General features: G+C 44.1%; 2 protein-coding genes across 4 annotated transcripts in view; both read left to right on the top strand.

Moving 5' to 3' along the window:
• Positions 1 to 16320, top strand: part of MYO15B (myosin XVB) — a 764404-nt gene that overhangs the window by 581512 nt on the left and 166572 nt on the right. The gene's annotated exons all lie outside the window — the stretch shown is intronic.
• SAP30BP (SAP30 binding protein) overlaps positions 1 to 16320 on the top strand; it is a 97234-nt gene that overhangs the window by 60249 nt on the left and 20665 nt on the right. For both annotated transcript variants that reach the window (XM_082273014.1, XM_082273013.1), the window contains 2 exons: positions 4992 to 5034; positions 15093 to 15181. In XM_082273014.1, the coding sequence (XP_082129140.1) occupies positions 4992 to 5034; positions 15093 to 15181 (132 nt within the window). The remainder of the gene's footprint in view (positions 1 to 4991; positions 5035 to 15092; positions 15182 to 16320) is intronic.

Below are 16320 nucleotides of genomic sequence, written 5' to 3'. Positions count from 1 at the left end.
TGCCGCTGTTCCTGTAAAATAATATATTAAAATCCCTGGCATCCCCTCTTATTTAGGAACACATAAAGCAGTGTGTGTCAATTTAAAAAAAAATTATATTCCTAAATACCTTCTTGCACAGCTCCACTGTGCAGTCACATGATCTCCCTCTGCTGGCTGACGTCCAAAGGGAATCTCAGTCTCTCCCGATACTCTCCTTAGATCGGGGAAGGAGAGTGGAGGGGGATTACATGACCACACAGCAGAGCTGTGGAAAAAGGTATTTAGGAATATAATCTTTAAAAAATTTACACAGTTCTTTATATATGCCTAAAACAGAGGATGCTAGCTATTTCAACTAGTGACTTAACCACCTCTTTAAGGTTTTCATTCAGGCTTAGCTGTAGTCTAAGAATTCTTTCCTAATTTTATTAGTGAGAAGACTGCATGATATAGACCAATCTGGTGTTTTGAGATCCTCCTTTGTTTTCTTTATTGTAATACAGGAGAGTTATTTCCAAAGACACCCAGGTAACTTTCCCATGTCTTAAAAAAGGGTTAAACTGGGGTTTAGTGGGTGTTCGCTGTTTACTCCCAAGGATCAATGGGTCTGTCCAAAAGGGTCAATAAAGGGCTCGGGTGAGTAAATGATTAGGTGGTTTATCAATAATGGAAAGTCTATTGGGTTTGTTTATTCCTTTCAGGTCTCTGTTGAGTTCCATGCCAGGTTCTAGTCCTGAAGGTGAATGTACTATCGGTGAGGCTTTGTTACCCAGTACACAATGGCCAGCCGGCAGTGAGAGCAGCCTTGAGTAGTCTATATCAGCTCTGTGTTGTTACTGGTCCTGTTTACCAGTGTGCTTTGCATTGTGTGTCTGTGACCTTTCCACCCCCTTCCCTTATCCTTCCATGAAGAATATACTGTAGGTATCTGCTTCCTGCACTGGGTGTTCATTCTTAACTCAGACTATGTTGGAGAGTCAAGATGTACACCCACCACAAATTTTTGAAAAACCAGTGATTACACCCATAGGGGGTGGTGCCCAAGAACTACAAATTTGGCACTGTAACAACCATAATGGCTGTTGCTGATACCAAGGAAAGGGTTGACTGTAGAGGTCCACTGAATGGAAATTTTGGTGTCCCGAAAATACAGGATGTAGTTGGCCGAGAACTGAAACAAACTGATTTTTTTTTTTTCTTCAGAAAACCAAGCTAGAAACAAACATATATTGTAGAGCTGGAGAGCTTGCTTATGGAGAACTTGCTGATAAGATCAGTTGACGTGTTTCAGCCTAAAAGGCCTTAGTCATAATGTTATCACTAAGGCCTTATAGGCTGAAACACGTCAGCTGATATCCGCAGTTGTGTTCTGTGGTTTCTGAATAAAGATGAAGATTTTTTAAGAGCAACTACCGGTGTGCGGATCATCTTTCTACAGGAATCTGAATGATGCCTACAGCTACAGGCATCATTCAGATATCTTTTTTTTTTTTTAGCCAGCGATTCCCTGCACCATAAGCACAATCTAGGGGCCCAACAGTGGCTGAATACACCACCGGCGCAAGTACAATATAGTGAATTCAGAGGACCACATGGGCCTGGGCAGTCTCTATGATTCTTGGCGGCCTGGAAGTTGTAAAGACTGCTGTGATCTCGGCTGGATAGCCAAGAGCTTTTTTTTTTTTTTTTTTAATCTTAGGCTTTCCAGCCTGTAGGAGAGATCTGAGGTCTTATTGACCCCCAGATCTCTCCATAAAGAGGACCTGTCATGTGCTATTCCTATTACAAGGGATATTTACATTACTTGTAATAGGAATAAAAGTTACCAAAAAATAAATTAATTAAAGGGAAAGTGTAAAAATAAAATAAACAATAGAAAAAAAAATGTAAAGTGCCCCCCGCGCCCTCACGTGCATGCACGCAGAAGTGAACGCATACGTACGTCTTGCCCACATATGTAAACAGCGTATAATCCACACACGTGCGGTATCACCGTGAACGTTGGAGCGAGAGCACCAATTCTAGCCCAAGACCTCCTCTGTAACTCTAAACAGGTAACCTATAAAAAAAATTGAAAGCGTTGCTTATGGAGACAGATTTTTAAGTTCCGCATTTTGGCGCCATTCCACCAGTGTGCGCATTTTTAAAGCGTGACATGTTGGGAATCTATTTACTCAGCTTAACATCATCTTTCACATTATACTAAAAAGTTGTGTTTTTTTGTTTTTGTTTTTTTAATTCATGAAATTTTTTTCTTTTCCCCAAAAAAAAAACACATTTGAAAAATTGCTGCGCAAATACAGCTTTGTGTGACATAAAAAGTTGCAACGACCGCTATTTTATTCCCAATGGTCTCTGCTAAAAAACATAGAATGTTTGGGGGTTATGAGTAATTTTCTAGCAAATAAATGTTGATTTTTATATCTAGAAGCAGAGTGCCAGAATTGGCCCGGAATGGAATTGGTTAACCGGCAAATGTCTCCTTACATTGGGCACGTGCGTACCCAGATTTAACCAGGGTGTACTGTAAACAAAGGAAAAGTGTAGGAGGCGATGTGATGAGAGTCAGCCTTTCCCTTTAAATCTGCCTTCTTGGTCAGAAATACCCGGAGTGTGGGGTTGTTATGCTGGAACACTGGGAAATGCCAGAACACATTCCTTCGCTGCATCTTTTCCAAGGAACACGTGGACATCCGTCCTTGTCCAGTCAGTGGCGCTGTGATCCTCCTCCCTATGGCAAGGTAGCCAGGCAACGTTGAAACACATATTGTGTGTCCTGAATAGCCCCAGTGTCTGAGGAGGAATCTTACATTGCTGACCCTCCCTACTTATTTCACCGCTACATGTTAGACTAGTGACCATTCTCTGGACTGGCTGACTACTCCCAATCACTTGTTTAAGACACTGTCCTGGTCATGACATTCCGAAAAACTAGTTTGTGCCTTGTAATCAAAAATAAAAGTCTTGAGGATTCCATTCAGCAACTGTCGATTTTAAAAATAAATAAAAGCTCATTAAAAGCCGTTCACACAGGCGCGACCCGACTTGCCGGGCGACCTGTGAAGTTGCCGTGCGCAGCTCGCACCGCGACCTCGAAGCGGCATGCACGGACTTCATATCATTGAAGACGTCAATGCAGGTCGCCCCAAAGTAGCTCAGGACCCTTTTTCTAAGTTGGAGCGACTTGTGTTGCTCCTATTAGAACAGGTCCTGTGCTAATCTATGGCAGGCGACCAGGTCGCCTGACAAGTCGCCCAAGTGTGAACCGGCTCTAAAAGTTTGCCAAGCCTTGGTTCCATATACAAAATATTAGGGGCACCATATATTGAGAACAGGCAAAGTACCCTTAAGCTCACCTTTGTGCAGAATCGCGTACAGGTAAGTCATTCTGCACTCCGGACCTGCTCCCGCTGTGATTGGACACAGCGGGGGGCAATCAGTGGGTCCGACAGCACCCGGCGATCGTTCTCGGGAGAGAGGAAGAATGACGGTCTGCCTATGTAAACCAGGAAAATCGCCGTTCTGTGACAAGGAAAACGGAGATCCTGTGTTTCTGCTAAGCAGGAACACAGATCTCAGTCTTCCCTCAGTTAAAGCACCCCCCACACAGTTAGCAAACACTCCCTATGAACACATTTAACCCTTTGATCGCCCATGATGTTAACCCCTTCCCTGCCAGTGTCTTTAGTACGGTGACGGTGCATATTTTTTAGCACTGATCACTGTATTGGTGTCACTGTTCCCCAAAAAAGTGTCAGTGTGCAATATGTCCACCGCAGTGTCGCAGTCCCATTACGAGTCGCTGCTCACCGCCATTACTAGTAAAAATAAATAAATAAGTCCATAAAAATATCCCATATTTTGTAGACGTGATAACTTTTGTGCAGACCAATCAATATATGCTTATTTTTTTTTTTTTTTTACCAAAACATGTAGCAGAATAAATATGGGTCTAAATTGATGAAGAAATTACATTTTTTTTATTGGATGTGTTTTATAGCAGAAGGTAAAAAATATATAATTATTTTTTTTTTTTTTTCAAAATTGTCAGTTTTTTTGGTTATAACGCAAAAAAGAAAAACCGCAGAGGTGATCAAATACCACCAACAGAAAGCTAAATTTGTGGGAAAAGGACGTCAATTTTATTTGCAGTGTTGCCTGACTGCACAATTGTCAGTTAAAGTAACACAGTGCTGTATTGCAAAAAATGTCCTGGTCATTAAGGGGGGGGGGGGGGGGGGGTGTAAACCTACTTCCAGCAAGCTCTTTGGATCTGCTACATCCTTGAGCTGCAAGTGAAGTGGGTTTTTAAAATTTCAATAGGTAAAAGCATTGCAAATTCTTTGCAAAAGTTTGCTGTACAAAGTGTTCTCATATCAGAACACATATGGGGTGCGGGTCCCCGCATCGCACTCGACTCGCAGGCAGTTCACACTACCATATGCGAATCGCTGGGGGTGTCAAAACAAAAATAACGACACCCCCAGATCAGTTCACATATCGCAGTGCGAACTGTCAATTCGGACATGAATTTGATTGCGTAGGTGTGATGCGATCTGATTCTGGTGTGGACCAAAAAAAGGCTCCTGTGCTACTTTGCTCTGAATGCGATGTGAATTCACAGACATCACATGCGATTTGCAGAGTGCTGCTAGCTAATCACATGCGATGTCTGACATCGCATATATGTGAACTGGCACTTGATTTATTCCGATCCCCACTGAATGAATTGGTTAAATGTTACTAAAAATACTTGATTTCCTGCTTGGTTTCCCAATGCTGTCTGTATTGTTTGTCTGCTACATTGTTTCTATTTTAATAGCTTTTTTTTTTTTTTTTATCCTGTTGCCTACTTTTCGATATACCAAGTTCATGATCTGCTGCTCTTTTTTTCCCAGATCTTATATTGTGCCCAACATGTCTAAACTCTCTGGATTCCTTGCATTTATGAAGTAGTATGGAAGGAATGAAGCTGTGCTTTTTATTAATGATGTCCCTTTCTTTTCCAGGAACACTCAGAGTTGGAGAAGAGGGACCCCCAAGAATTAGTAGGTACGCCTTATTTTGGCTTGATATGGCCGTAATGTGCAAGAATAAGTTCTGGTTGTGTACATTATGGTCTTATATTTGCAGCATGTAGAACTTTAACATGAAATATAGTTTTTGTTTTTGTAATCAGTCTTATGGGATGCTGGATCCTTTTAAATGACTTGTCTTGTCCAGTCATTGTAAACAGTACTATGATAGAATGACACACGAGCGGATATGACGGTACCAAGGTGTGTATAGGAACCCGACACACCCTGCAGCCTGGAAAGCTTCAAGCCGTAGGGCACATTAACTTAGTATGTGTATGAACATTTTATCGGCTGTAAACCATCCTGTTCTTACAGGAGGAAGGTGTGTTTGTTTGACGTGTATAGGCATTGCTAGAACTCCGACGCTCGAGGAAAGCTGGATTAACCCTATTGATAATAAGATGACCTCCAATACGTGTTACAGCTGGCTATGTGCTGAGACCAAACTTTTTGCAGGGTTACAGTTTTTATGAAATCAGAACTATGGGCAAAAAAAAATACATACACTATATCAGTGGTTCTTAACCTTGTTGGAGGTACTGAACCCCACCAGTTTCATATGCGCATTCACCGAACCCTTCTTACCTGCTTGCCGACCGCCGCACGACTATATACGGTCAACCCCTAACAGGCAGAGTGATGTAGCGGTACGTCACTAGCCTGTGAGGCTCTGGGGAGCGAGCGCGCGGTCACGGACCCCCCCCCGCGCGTGTGACCGGCGGACCCGATGTCCGCCGGTCACTCAGCGATCGTCGGGGAAGAGGGAGAAGTCAGGCGGCTAGTGTAAACAAGCCGCCTGTCATTCTCCCCTGTGTAAGAACACTGATCATACGGTTCTACTATGTAGGACCGTTGATCATTGTTCCTACAGCTCAAGCCACAGCCAATCACAGTAGAAAGCACGCCCCTAGGGACACACACAGCCCCTCCCTCTCCAATAAAGTTAACCCCTTCACTGCCAATGTACTTTTACAGTAACAGTGCATATGTATAGCACTGATTACTGTAGAAATGTCACTGGTAACCCCAATAGTGTCAAAAATGTCAGTCAAGGGTCCGATCTGTCCGCCCCAATGTTGCAGTACCACAAAAAAAATCGCAGATCCCGCCATTACGCGTTAAAAAAAAAACAACAAAAATGACAAAAATCTTTCCCTTTGTTAGTAAACGCGATAACTTTTGCGCAAACCAATCAAAATACGCTTTTTGCGATTTTTTTTTTTTACCAAACATATGTAGCATAAAACAAATTGGCCGAAAATGTTAAAAAATTTTGAGTTTTAAATTTTTTTGGGGGGGAATTTCATATAAAAAAAATGTGAAAAATATTATTTTTGCAAAATTGACGCTGTTTTTTTTTTTTATAGCGCATGATCAAAAAATCGCACAGGTGATCAAATACCACCAAAAGAAAGCTCTGTTTGTGGGAAAAAAAGGACGTCAAATTCGTTTAGGTACAGCGTCGCACGACCGCGCAATTGTCCGTTAAGGTCACGCAGTGCCGAATCGCGAAATACCCCCTGGTCTTTAAGCAGCCAAATCCTCCGGGGCTTAAGTGGTTAATTGGAAAAATAAAATATGATTTTTTCAAATTCAAAACATAGGTATATATTTAGGACGGTATATATTAATACATAGGTGCACAAAATGAACAAAACCATTAAAGTACAAAACCATTGCATTAATACTGACCGCTGACCATTTGCATTAACACTGAGCGCTGACCATTTGCATTAACACTGAGCACTGACCATTTGCATTAACACTGAGCACTGACCATTTGCATTACCAACCAACTAACCAAAAAAAAAAAGGCTCTCCTAACTTAAAAAAAAAGGCCATACCAATACTGCACACTCACTGTGTAGAACTGTTATACACAGTGGGTGAGCGCCTTTTTAGTAAAACACTTCTCTGCAGAAAACACCACACCACCACATCTACCTACCTTAGTCCTCCTGATTCTGGGCTGACTGCTGCTCTGGCCTAGTAGTGCGTGGCCTGTGGGCGGCCTGCTCTGGCCTGGGTCTGGTGCCAGACTGGTGTCAGACTCCCTCAGTGAGTCACCTGAGTGAGCCACCACTCACTAAGCCTCCTCCTAGGCCTAGGAGTTGGACCTCTCTCCCCTCTAGCCTCCGAGCCACCACTCTCACTCCGCTCAGTGTGTCCTTGTCCTCGCCATCAGTGCACTGACTCACAGTGTGTCAGTGTTACATGACATGTGAATCACTCCGCCAGGTCCGGGCTCTGTACTGTGGGGATGTTGTGTGTTTCCATGATGATGGCGCGGAGTGGGAGCGGAAATACACGCCCGAAATTGGAGAAATAGTCCCTGACAGCGAAGTGGTACTAGCGGAGGGTGTGTGTGTGTCATCACGAATCATATGAGTCCTCCGCCGAACCCCCGAGACTTACTCACCGAACCCCTGGGGTTCGATCGAACCCAGGTTAAGAACCACTGCACTATATGGTTTAAAAGTATTGGGACGCCTGTCTTTACACGCACGTGAACTTAATGGCATCCCAGTCTTAGTCCATAGGGTACAGGATTGAGTTGGCCCACCCTTTGCAGCTATAACAGCTTCAACTCTTCTGGGTAGGCTGTCCACAAGGTTTAGGAGTGTCTATGGGAATGTTTGACCATTCTTCCAGAAGAGCATTTGTGAGGTCAGGCATTGATGTTGGAGAAAAGGCCTGGCTCCCAGTCCCTGCTCTAATTCATCCCAAAGGTGTTCTATCGGGTTGAGGTCAGGATTGTCAACTGTGCAGGCCAGTCAAGTTCCTCCACCCCAAACTCACTCCTCTATGTCTTTATGGACTTTGCTTTGTGCACTGCTGAGCAGTCATGTTGGAACAGGAAGGGGCCATCCCCCTGGGAGCATGAAATTGTCCAAATTGTCTTGGTATGCTGACACCTTAAAATGATTGTAAAGTGTCTCTTTTTAAAATAAGTAAATAACATACATGTTATATTTACCTCCTCTGTGCAGTGGAATTGCACAGAGCAGCCCAGATCCTCCTCTTCTCGGGTCCCTCTTTGGTGCTTCTGGCCCCTCCCTCCTGACAAGTGCCCCCACAGCAAGCATCATGCTAAGGGGGGCAGCGGAGCTGCCGCTCTGTGTGTCCATTCAGACATAGGGCTGTGGTTTGGCCCCGTCCCCTCTCTCTCCTGATTGGCTAACTGACTTTGACAACCGCGGGAACCAATGGCGTCGCTGCTGTGTCTCAACCAATCGTGGGGAGTCATGGACAGCCGAGGGATGTATGGACATCACTCAACAGAGATGGGGCTTGTGTAAGTATTAGGGGGATGAGGGAGGCTGCTGCACATAGAAGGCTTTTTATCTTAATGCAACTCTGCCTTTTACAACCCCTTTAAGGGTTCCCTTCACTGGAACTAAGGGGCCAAGCCTGAAAATCAACCCCACACCATAATCCCCCCCCCCCCCCCCCCCCATCAAATGATTAGGACCAGTGCACAAAGCAAGGTCCATAAAGACATGGATGAGCGAGTTTGGGGTGGAGGAACTTGACTGGTCTGCACAGAGTCCTGACCTCAACCCGATAGAACACCTTTGGGATGAATTGGAGCGCAGACTGCGAGCCAGGCCTTCTCTCCAACATTTGATCTCACAAATGCACTTCTGGAAGAATGGTCAAACATTCCCATAGACACACACCTAAACCTTGTGGACAGCCTTCCCAGGAGAGGTGAACCTGTTATAGCTACAAAGGGTGGGCTGACTCAATATTTAACCCTATGGACTAAGACTGGGATGCCATCAAAGTTCATGTGTGTGTAAAGGCAGGGGTCCCAATACTTTTGGCAATCTATTGTATATGCTGTAGTTTTTTTTTTTTTTTTTTTTTTTTTTTTTTTTTTTTTTTTATAGGGTGTGAAGGAATTAGACCAATTTTCAAGTTTATTGTTACTGTTTGTGCCCCTGCTGGGGAAATGTACCACTTTTGTCTGGGTGATCATTGTCACAGACAGAGAGTGAGAGGAAACACAAAGTTTTTGAGTTGTCGCCAAAACAAGGGGTGAGGAAAAATCCCCGTTTTGGTGACCCTCAGTATGGAAATTCTTTTCACTTTTGAGAGATTTCCTTTCATTTCCTGTTGTGTTAGCAAGAGAGGAAGTAAAGGGAAAACTCCCCAGTGAGTCACAGGCATCAAAACATTAGCCTGAAAGTTTGGCCTTACTTCTCCTTTAATTTTAGACTTTAATTCTGCTTTAAAGCCAGCCCCTGAGAACCGTTGACGTGTGCCATGAGCTTTTGTTTGCTCCTAGTGTGCTGTAGGCCTTGCTGCAGCTCATTGCTTGGATACCCAGTCAATTCTGTCGTTTTTCCAAGACTTAATTCCTGGCTTTATGGGATGTGCATGAGCCTTTGTTCAGGCCTTGGTGCGATCTCTGAACAAGCCAGCCTTGCTGTGTGCCCTGTGCCCTTTTATATGCCCCTGAATCATTGACTTTTCCCAGCTGCTTATACTTTCTTGTCCTCTAGTTAGACACTGCTCTATTGTTTGTAGATGGGAATGTGCCTTCTAGAAGTGTACGGGACTGAATGTACAATCAACATGATCTCTACTGAGAAATCTAGACCTTCTCGGTTGGAAAATAGATTGGTAGAAAATAGGTTAAAGGCTCCACACTCCATGATCACATTATAGGTGCTCGCTTGGTTCATCTCCACCAATGCAATCAGTAATACCAGCAAAAGTAATACTGCATACCAAGATGCAAAATATCTAAGTTCTTTTCTGACATTTATTTTGCATCTCAGCATGCGGTAAACCTATTTCTAGTAAAAGGAGTTAGAGCATCACTAAACCCACATCATAAATAAAAAAAAAAAAAAAACTATCAAAAAAAAAAAAAAAAAAGCTGTGTTACTTGCACCCAGTCTCTGAGATTCCTTTTCTGTATTCTGCAAATAAAAACTGGATGAGCCTCCTGCTCTATCTCCACCTTCTGTTTATGTCCTTAATTCAGTTAGGGATTTTGCAACTGTGGTGGCAACTATGCACGTGCTCATTTTTCAGTGAGTTTCTATGCTGAGCATTTCCTCCCTATCACATCTGAACAGCCCATGTGACTATAGAGTCACACGTGTGGGCCTATATACAGTGGTATATGACAGCCCACTCCCTCCTTTCTCCTCCATGCCCACTAACCACCTAAACACAATGGGGGTGGGATATTACATGTAGATTAATGGAGGAATCTCCTCCCTCTTATTCTAAGATACTGGCTGGAGCAGCATAACACAGCTTGTAATTTGCAAAATTCCACCCACACCATGTTTATTGCCAAAAAGCAAGGATTTGATTTTAAATATATACAGTCAGGTCCATAAATATTGGGACATCGACACAATTCTAATCTCTTTGGCTCTATACACCACCACAATGGATTTGAAATGAAACAAGCAAGATGTGCTTTAACTGCAGACTTTCAGCTTTAATTTGAGGGTATTTACATCCAAATCAGGTGAACGGTGTAGGAATTACAACAGTTTGTATATGTGCCTCCCACTTTTTAAGGGACCAAACGTAATGGGACAGATTAACAATCATAAATCAAACTTTCACTTTTTAATACTTGGTTGCAAATCCTTTGCCGTCAATTACAGCCTGAGGTCTGGAACGCATAGACCTCACCAGACGCTGGATTTCATCTCTGGTGATGCTCTGCCAGGCCTCTACTGCAACTGTCTTCAGTTCCTGTTTGTTCTTGGGGCATTTTCCCTTCAGTTTTGTCTTCAGCAAGTGAAATGCATGCTCAATCGGATTCAGGTCAGGTGATTGACTTGGCCATTGCATAACATTTCACTTCTTTCCCTTAAAAAAACTTTGGTTGCTTTCGCAGTATGCTTCGGGTCATTGTCCATCTGCACTGTGAAGCGCCGTCCAATGAGTTCTGAAGCATTTGGCTGAATATGAGCAGATAATATTCCCGAAACACTTCAGAATTCATCCTGCTGCTTTTGTCAGCAGTCACATCATCAATAAATACAAGAGAACCAGTTCCATTGGCAGCCATACATGCCCATGCCATGACACTACCACCACCATGCTTCACTGATGAGGTGGTATGCTTTGGATCATGAGCAGTTCCTTTCCTTCTTCATACTCTTCTCTTCCCATCACTCTGATACAAGTTGATCTTGGTCTCATCTGTCCATAGGATGTTGTTCCAGAACTGTGAAGGCTTTTTTAGATGTTGTTTGGCAAACTCTAATCTGGCCTTCCTGTTTTTGAGGCTCGCCAATGGTTTACATCTTGTGGTGAACCCTCTGAATTCTCTCTGGGGAAGTCATCTCTTGATTGTTGACTTTGACACACATACACCTACCTCCTGGAGAGTGTTCTTGATCTGGCCAACTGTTGTGAAGGGTGTTTTCTTCACCAGGGAAAGAATTCTTCGGTCATCCACCACAGTTGTTTTCTGTGGTCTTCCGGGTCTTTTGGTGTTGCTGAGCTCACCGGTGTGTTCTTTCGTTTTAAGGATGTTCCAAACAGTTGATTTGGCCACACCTAATGTTTTTGCTATCTCTCTCATGGGTTTGTTTTGTTTTTTTCAGCCTAATGATGGCTTGCTTCACTGATAGTGACAGCTCTTTCGATCTCATATCGAGAGTTGACAGCAACAGATTCCAAATGCAAATAGCACACTTGAAATGAACTCTGGACCTTTTTATCTGCTCCTTGTAAATGGGATAATGAGGGAATAACACACACCTGGCCATGGAACAGCTGAGCAGCCAATTGTCCCATTACTTTTGGTCCCTTAAAAGGTGGGAGGCACATATACAAACTGTTGTAATTCCTACACCTTTCACCTGATTGGGATGTAAATACCCTCAAATTAAAGCTGAAAGTCTGCAGTTAAAGCACATCTTGTTTGTTTCATTTCAAATCCATTATGGTGGTGTATAGAGACAAAAAGATTAGAATGATGTTGATGTCCAAATATTTATGGACCTGACTGTATTTATATGACAATTTAAAACAGTTTATTGATATTATTTATTTTTACTCTGTTTTCCAACGGCTGTTTTTGTTTTTTTTTTTTTGCATGACCAGCAACAGAGGACTAGAAGCTTCTCCTGCTTATTTTTCCATGCAGAAAGGCTAGAAGAGAGCTGGGTCATGTGACAGCTGTATATCAATAAGCGCCGGTTCACACTGCAGCGACGCTACTTCGCACCGCGACCTCCGAGGTTGCGGTGCGAGCAGTGCGCCGCGACCTCGGAGCGGCCGCCACGGACTTCATAACATTGAAGTCTATGGCGGTCGCCTCCGGGTCGCCCCAAAGAAGCTCTGGACCCTTTTTCTAGGTCGGAGCGACTTGTGTCACCCCTATTAGAACGGGTCCGCAGCTTACCTATGGGAGGCGACCTGCGGCGACCAGGTCGCCTCACAGGTCGCCCTAGTGTGAACCGGCACTCAGGAAAAAAGTACTTAGATGTGTTTTTTTTTATTATTAAAATAGTTATAGTGGCATCGTCCATACACATTAATAAAATGGATAATGTAAATGAAATGGTGTGTGTTTAGTATCACTTTAACCTCTTAGCGCTGGCACCTCCCGGCTCTTTAAAAGGTTCATGATGCCGGGGGGGGGGGGGGCGCGACGCTTAAGATCACGTGATTGTCTGTTACGGCGGTCATGTGACTTGAAAACTTTCGGTTAGGCGACAAACTGTGCTAGGAGCGTGCTCTCGGCACGAAAAAACAAACTGGGTGCATCGGCCTAGTGCATTATCCTCAAAGCAATGTATTTTAATGAGGTAAAAAAAGGGGGGTACTCCAAAGCAAATGTTTGGTAAAGGCATATCATCTGAAAGGACTATGAAGTCCACAGTATCTCATCAGGATGAAAAAAAGTCCATAAATCGGCTGACGCGTTTCGAGGTCCTGCCTCTTCCTTAGAGTCTTCTGGGCTGTGTCTTCATCTAACTCTTTATACCTTCACACTGACTAGAGGCAGAGGTGTGGTCCGTCCACTGGTCTGCCCCCCAAGGGATGTGTACCTTAGAGTGGCTCTCGGCACGGGTGTATTGGCAGCAATTCACGCAAATACCCAGCCCCTCAGGGCTAAGGACCAGGCACCGAGAAGCCACAGATTTGCGTACAGCCGGTGCCAAGGGGTTAAGTTACTTTACATTGGCAGAAGCTGACCCTTAAGTGGGCCATCCAGGAGTCAAATTTTTCATTCAGCAGATGGGTTGAATCAAAGAGATTTGACTCAAATTCCCCATCCACAAATTCAGTGTTGATGGGGGAATCTCTCCTGAGCTATTGTATTTTGACAGTGGGGAGACTTCCCCACCCTCAGAATACACTGATCATCAGCGCCGGCTATATCCGGTGACGCTGATCGAGAGAAATGTTTCCAACAGCCTGTCCATAAATGGATGGAAATTGGGCCAGTCCCTGCTGAAATGGCCATATTTCCATCCATGTATGACCGGCTGTAGTTGGCTTTATTTTTTGAGTTGTAAAGTATTTTGCAGTATTCCACAGGAACACCTTTCATGTGCGCAATTGAAGGGGTTAAAGCAGAGTTGCGGCTTTTTTTTTTTTTAATAACCCTTGTGATGGTTGCACCTAATGCTGTTCATAATTGTATAAATACTATCCTGTATCAGAATAAAGTGCTAAGACTATAATTTGTGCATATTCATCTTGTAAACCATCACTCTCATTTAGTGCAAATGCTGAAAAAAATGCAGAAAAAACTGAAATTCCAACATTAGAAAACATTTCATTTTGTAAGATTGGGGAGTGTAGATCTGCGCTGACTGATCCCATTTTTACTGTTTGCTGTCAACCTACATCCAGGCAGAATCTGTATCCTCTAATCTTAGCCATAAATACCTATGGTGGCAGATCTCCTATCATTTCCTAATTCATAATTGTATGTGTGTGTATGTGTATATATATATATATATATAATCACAGGTAGGTATCGTGAATCAAATCTTTTTAAATAAACTCCCTTTGTTGTCCTCAGCAAGCGCGCTCCCATCTTAAGTGTGAGCATCTGAAGCCCACTCGTTCCTCCTTACGGGATACGGTGCAGCTGGCTACCCAGCATGCGCCTCCCGATCTCCCGCATGTGCATATAGTACAAAGCACAGCGCGATGCTACAAGTGGCGGATGCCCATTGACTCCCGGGATTGATTACACTCCTATCCCAGGAGCCAGTAGGCAGGTGGACATGACCTACCTTGGCGAGGTACAGGGAAAGCAGAGGATTCAGCATAAATATAAGGTATTTATATTGCTGCAAAAGAAAAGTATCCAAATAGGTGTCAGAAACTGATCACGAACATAGGGTGGGGGGTGTGAATGTGAAAAATGCCTGGAACTCCGCTTTAAATCAATGTAGTGCCCTGGATTACAGCATCTGGCCCACACATCCTTGTCTTGTGAAATACGGTTTAGATCAGGGGTCTCAAACTGGTGGCCCTCCAGCTGTTGAGGAACTACAAGTCCCATCATGCCTCTGCCTATGGGAGTCATATTTGTAACGGTCAGCCTTGCAATGCCTCTTGGGAATTGTAGTTCTGCAACAGCTGGAGGGCTACCAGTTTGAAACCCCTGGTTTAGATGAACTTATTTATTGCAGTAACACCAGAAAGCAAAGTGCAACGTGTAACATGGGAGCTACTAATTTATAGCATTCAGTGGTGTTACAGGCCACACAGAGGGTGATTGTTCCCATGCATTGAAAAGGGGGGGTGGAGGGTGCAAAAGCCATCAGAGGAGCCAGAGGCAGTAAGAATAAGTAGTGGCGTGTCTGCTCCCCCCCCCCCCCCTCTTCCCTCCACATCAAAACAGTAGAATTAATCCGACGATTTGGCAGCACTGAAATGTCATGTTTGTTGTCCTGCATGTGTTAACTCCCTCATAACTGGAGCTCAATAGGCAACTGCCTATACAGTAGTGTTAATATGCAGTGCCCCCCCCCCCCCCCCAATCCTTACTCATATTTGTTCTTTTTTTCTCTTTATATTTAGCCTCCTTCTCAGAAAGAGTGCGGAACATGTCTCCTGATGACATCAAAATCCCTCCTGAACCCCCGGGCCGATGTTCAAATCACCTGCAGGTAAACTGCAAGGACACACCTGCCCACCTGTAAATCAGTGCTTAGTACAAAGATGTCTGACTCAGTATAACACCGTGGCTTTGAAAGATGTACACATTGACTATTTTTCTCCTCTGTGTTGTGGAGTCTACATTTGAAGGGAGGAAGGTCTTGAGTGGAATGCAGTATGTAGGTGTGAGAGGCCACCGAGGACAGAGACAGCCCATCTGTCTTGGCCCTAAGAGTTGTGCATGCTGAAGCTTGCCCTAAATATCACACATCCAAATAATATGCTGTCACTGGATTCTGACTGTGTGCTATATACTGTATATAACCTTCCTCATATACCTCATTTCATTAAACTGTGCATGCATGGAAGACCTGTGAACACTACAGTGCATCCGGAAAGTATTCACAGCACTTTTGTTCTGTTACAGCTTTATTCCAAAATGGATTCAATTCATTATTTCTCTATCGTTCATTGACAGAAGCAGCTCCATATTCTTCTTACCGTTGGAGGTTATGCTACCTCAGGAGTAGGACACTAGGCAGGAAAAATCTTTACCACGCCTATGGGGCAAGTCCCTGGGGGTATACACCCACTCACTCTGCTATAGGCATTCAGTTTTTTTCTGCCTAGTCGGGAGTAAGGACCTAGTTCCCTGCTGGGATTTCGGTCCTAGCATGTTTTTTTTATGTAAAAAGGGATTTGTCTAAATATTTTTTTTTTTTTTTAGTTAGTTATGTTCCTGAGAGAACTACAATCAACAGTCGGACTGGATATTCTAGATCCTTATGGTCTCCCAGTCTGGCCAGCATATGTGTGCAGGTTGCAGCTCCACGCTAGGCCTCGCCACAGCATAGCCCCACTGAATGGGGGCTGGCCCATGAGTGAAACGCCTCGCCGGGACGCACATGACCTGGTTTGGCTTGTTTTGCAGCGTACCACTTGGCCGACAGCACCCCCACAAGGGGTGGAGAGGTGGTCTGTCTGAGTGTCACCCACCCGAATATCATTGGTATGGTGAGCAGTGTCCCCCTATATCTCTAGCGGTCTCGGGGTGAATGTGGGCCCCTCACTGGAATTGTCGGGTCCCTAGGGGCTGTCCCCCAGGGCTCCCCCCCACAGGCCATCCTCCCCATTATTTCATAGGGGGTTC

The sequence above is a fragment of the Pelophylax lessonae genome (assembly GCF_965119305.1).
Source record: "Pelophylax lessonae genome assembly, chromosome: 11".
NCBI lineage: Eukaryota > Metazoa > Chordata > Amphibia > Anura > Ranidae > Pelophylax > Pelophylax lessonae.
Note: the sequence above shows the minus strand (reverse complement) of the source record. Positions and strands in the feature narration are given on the sequence as shown.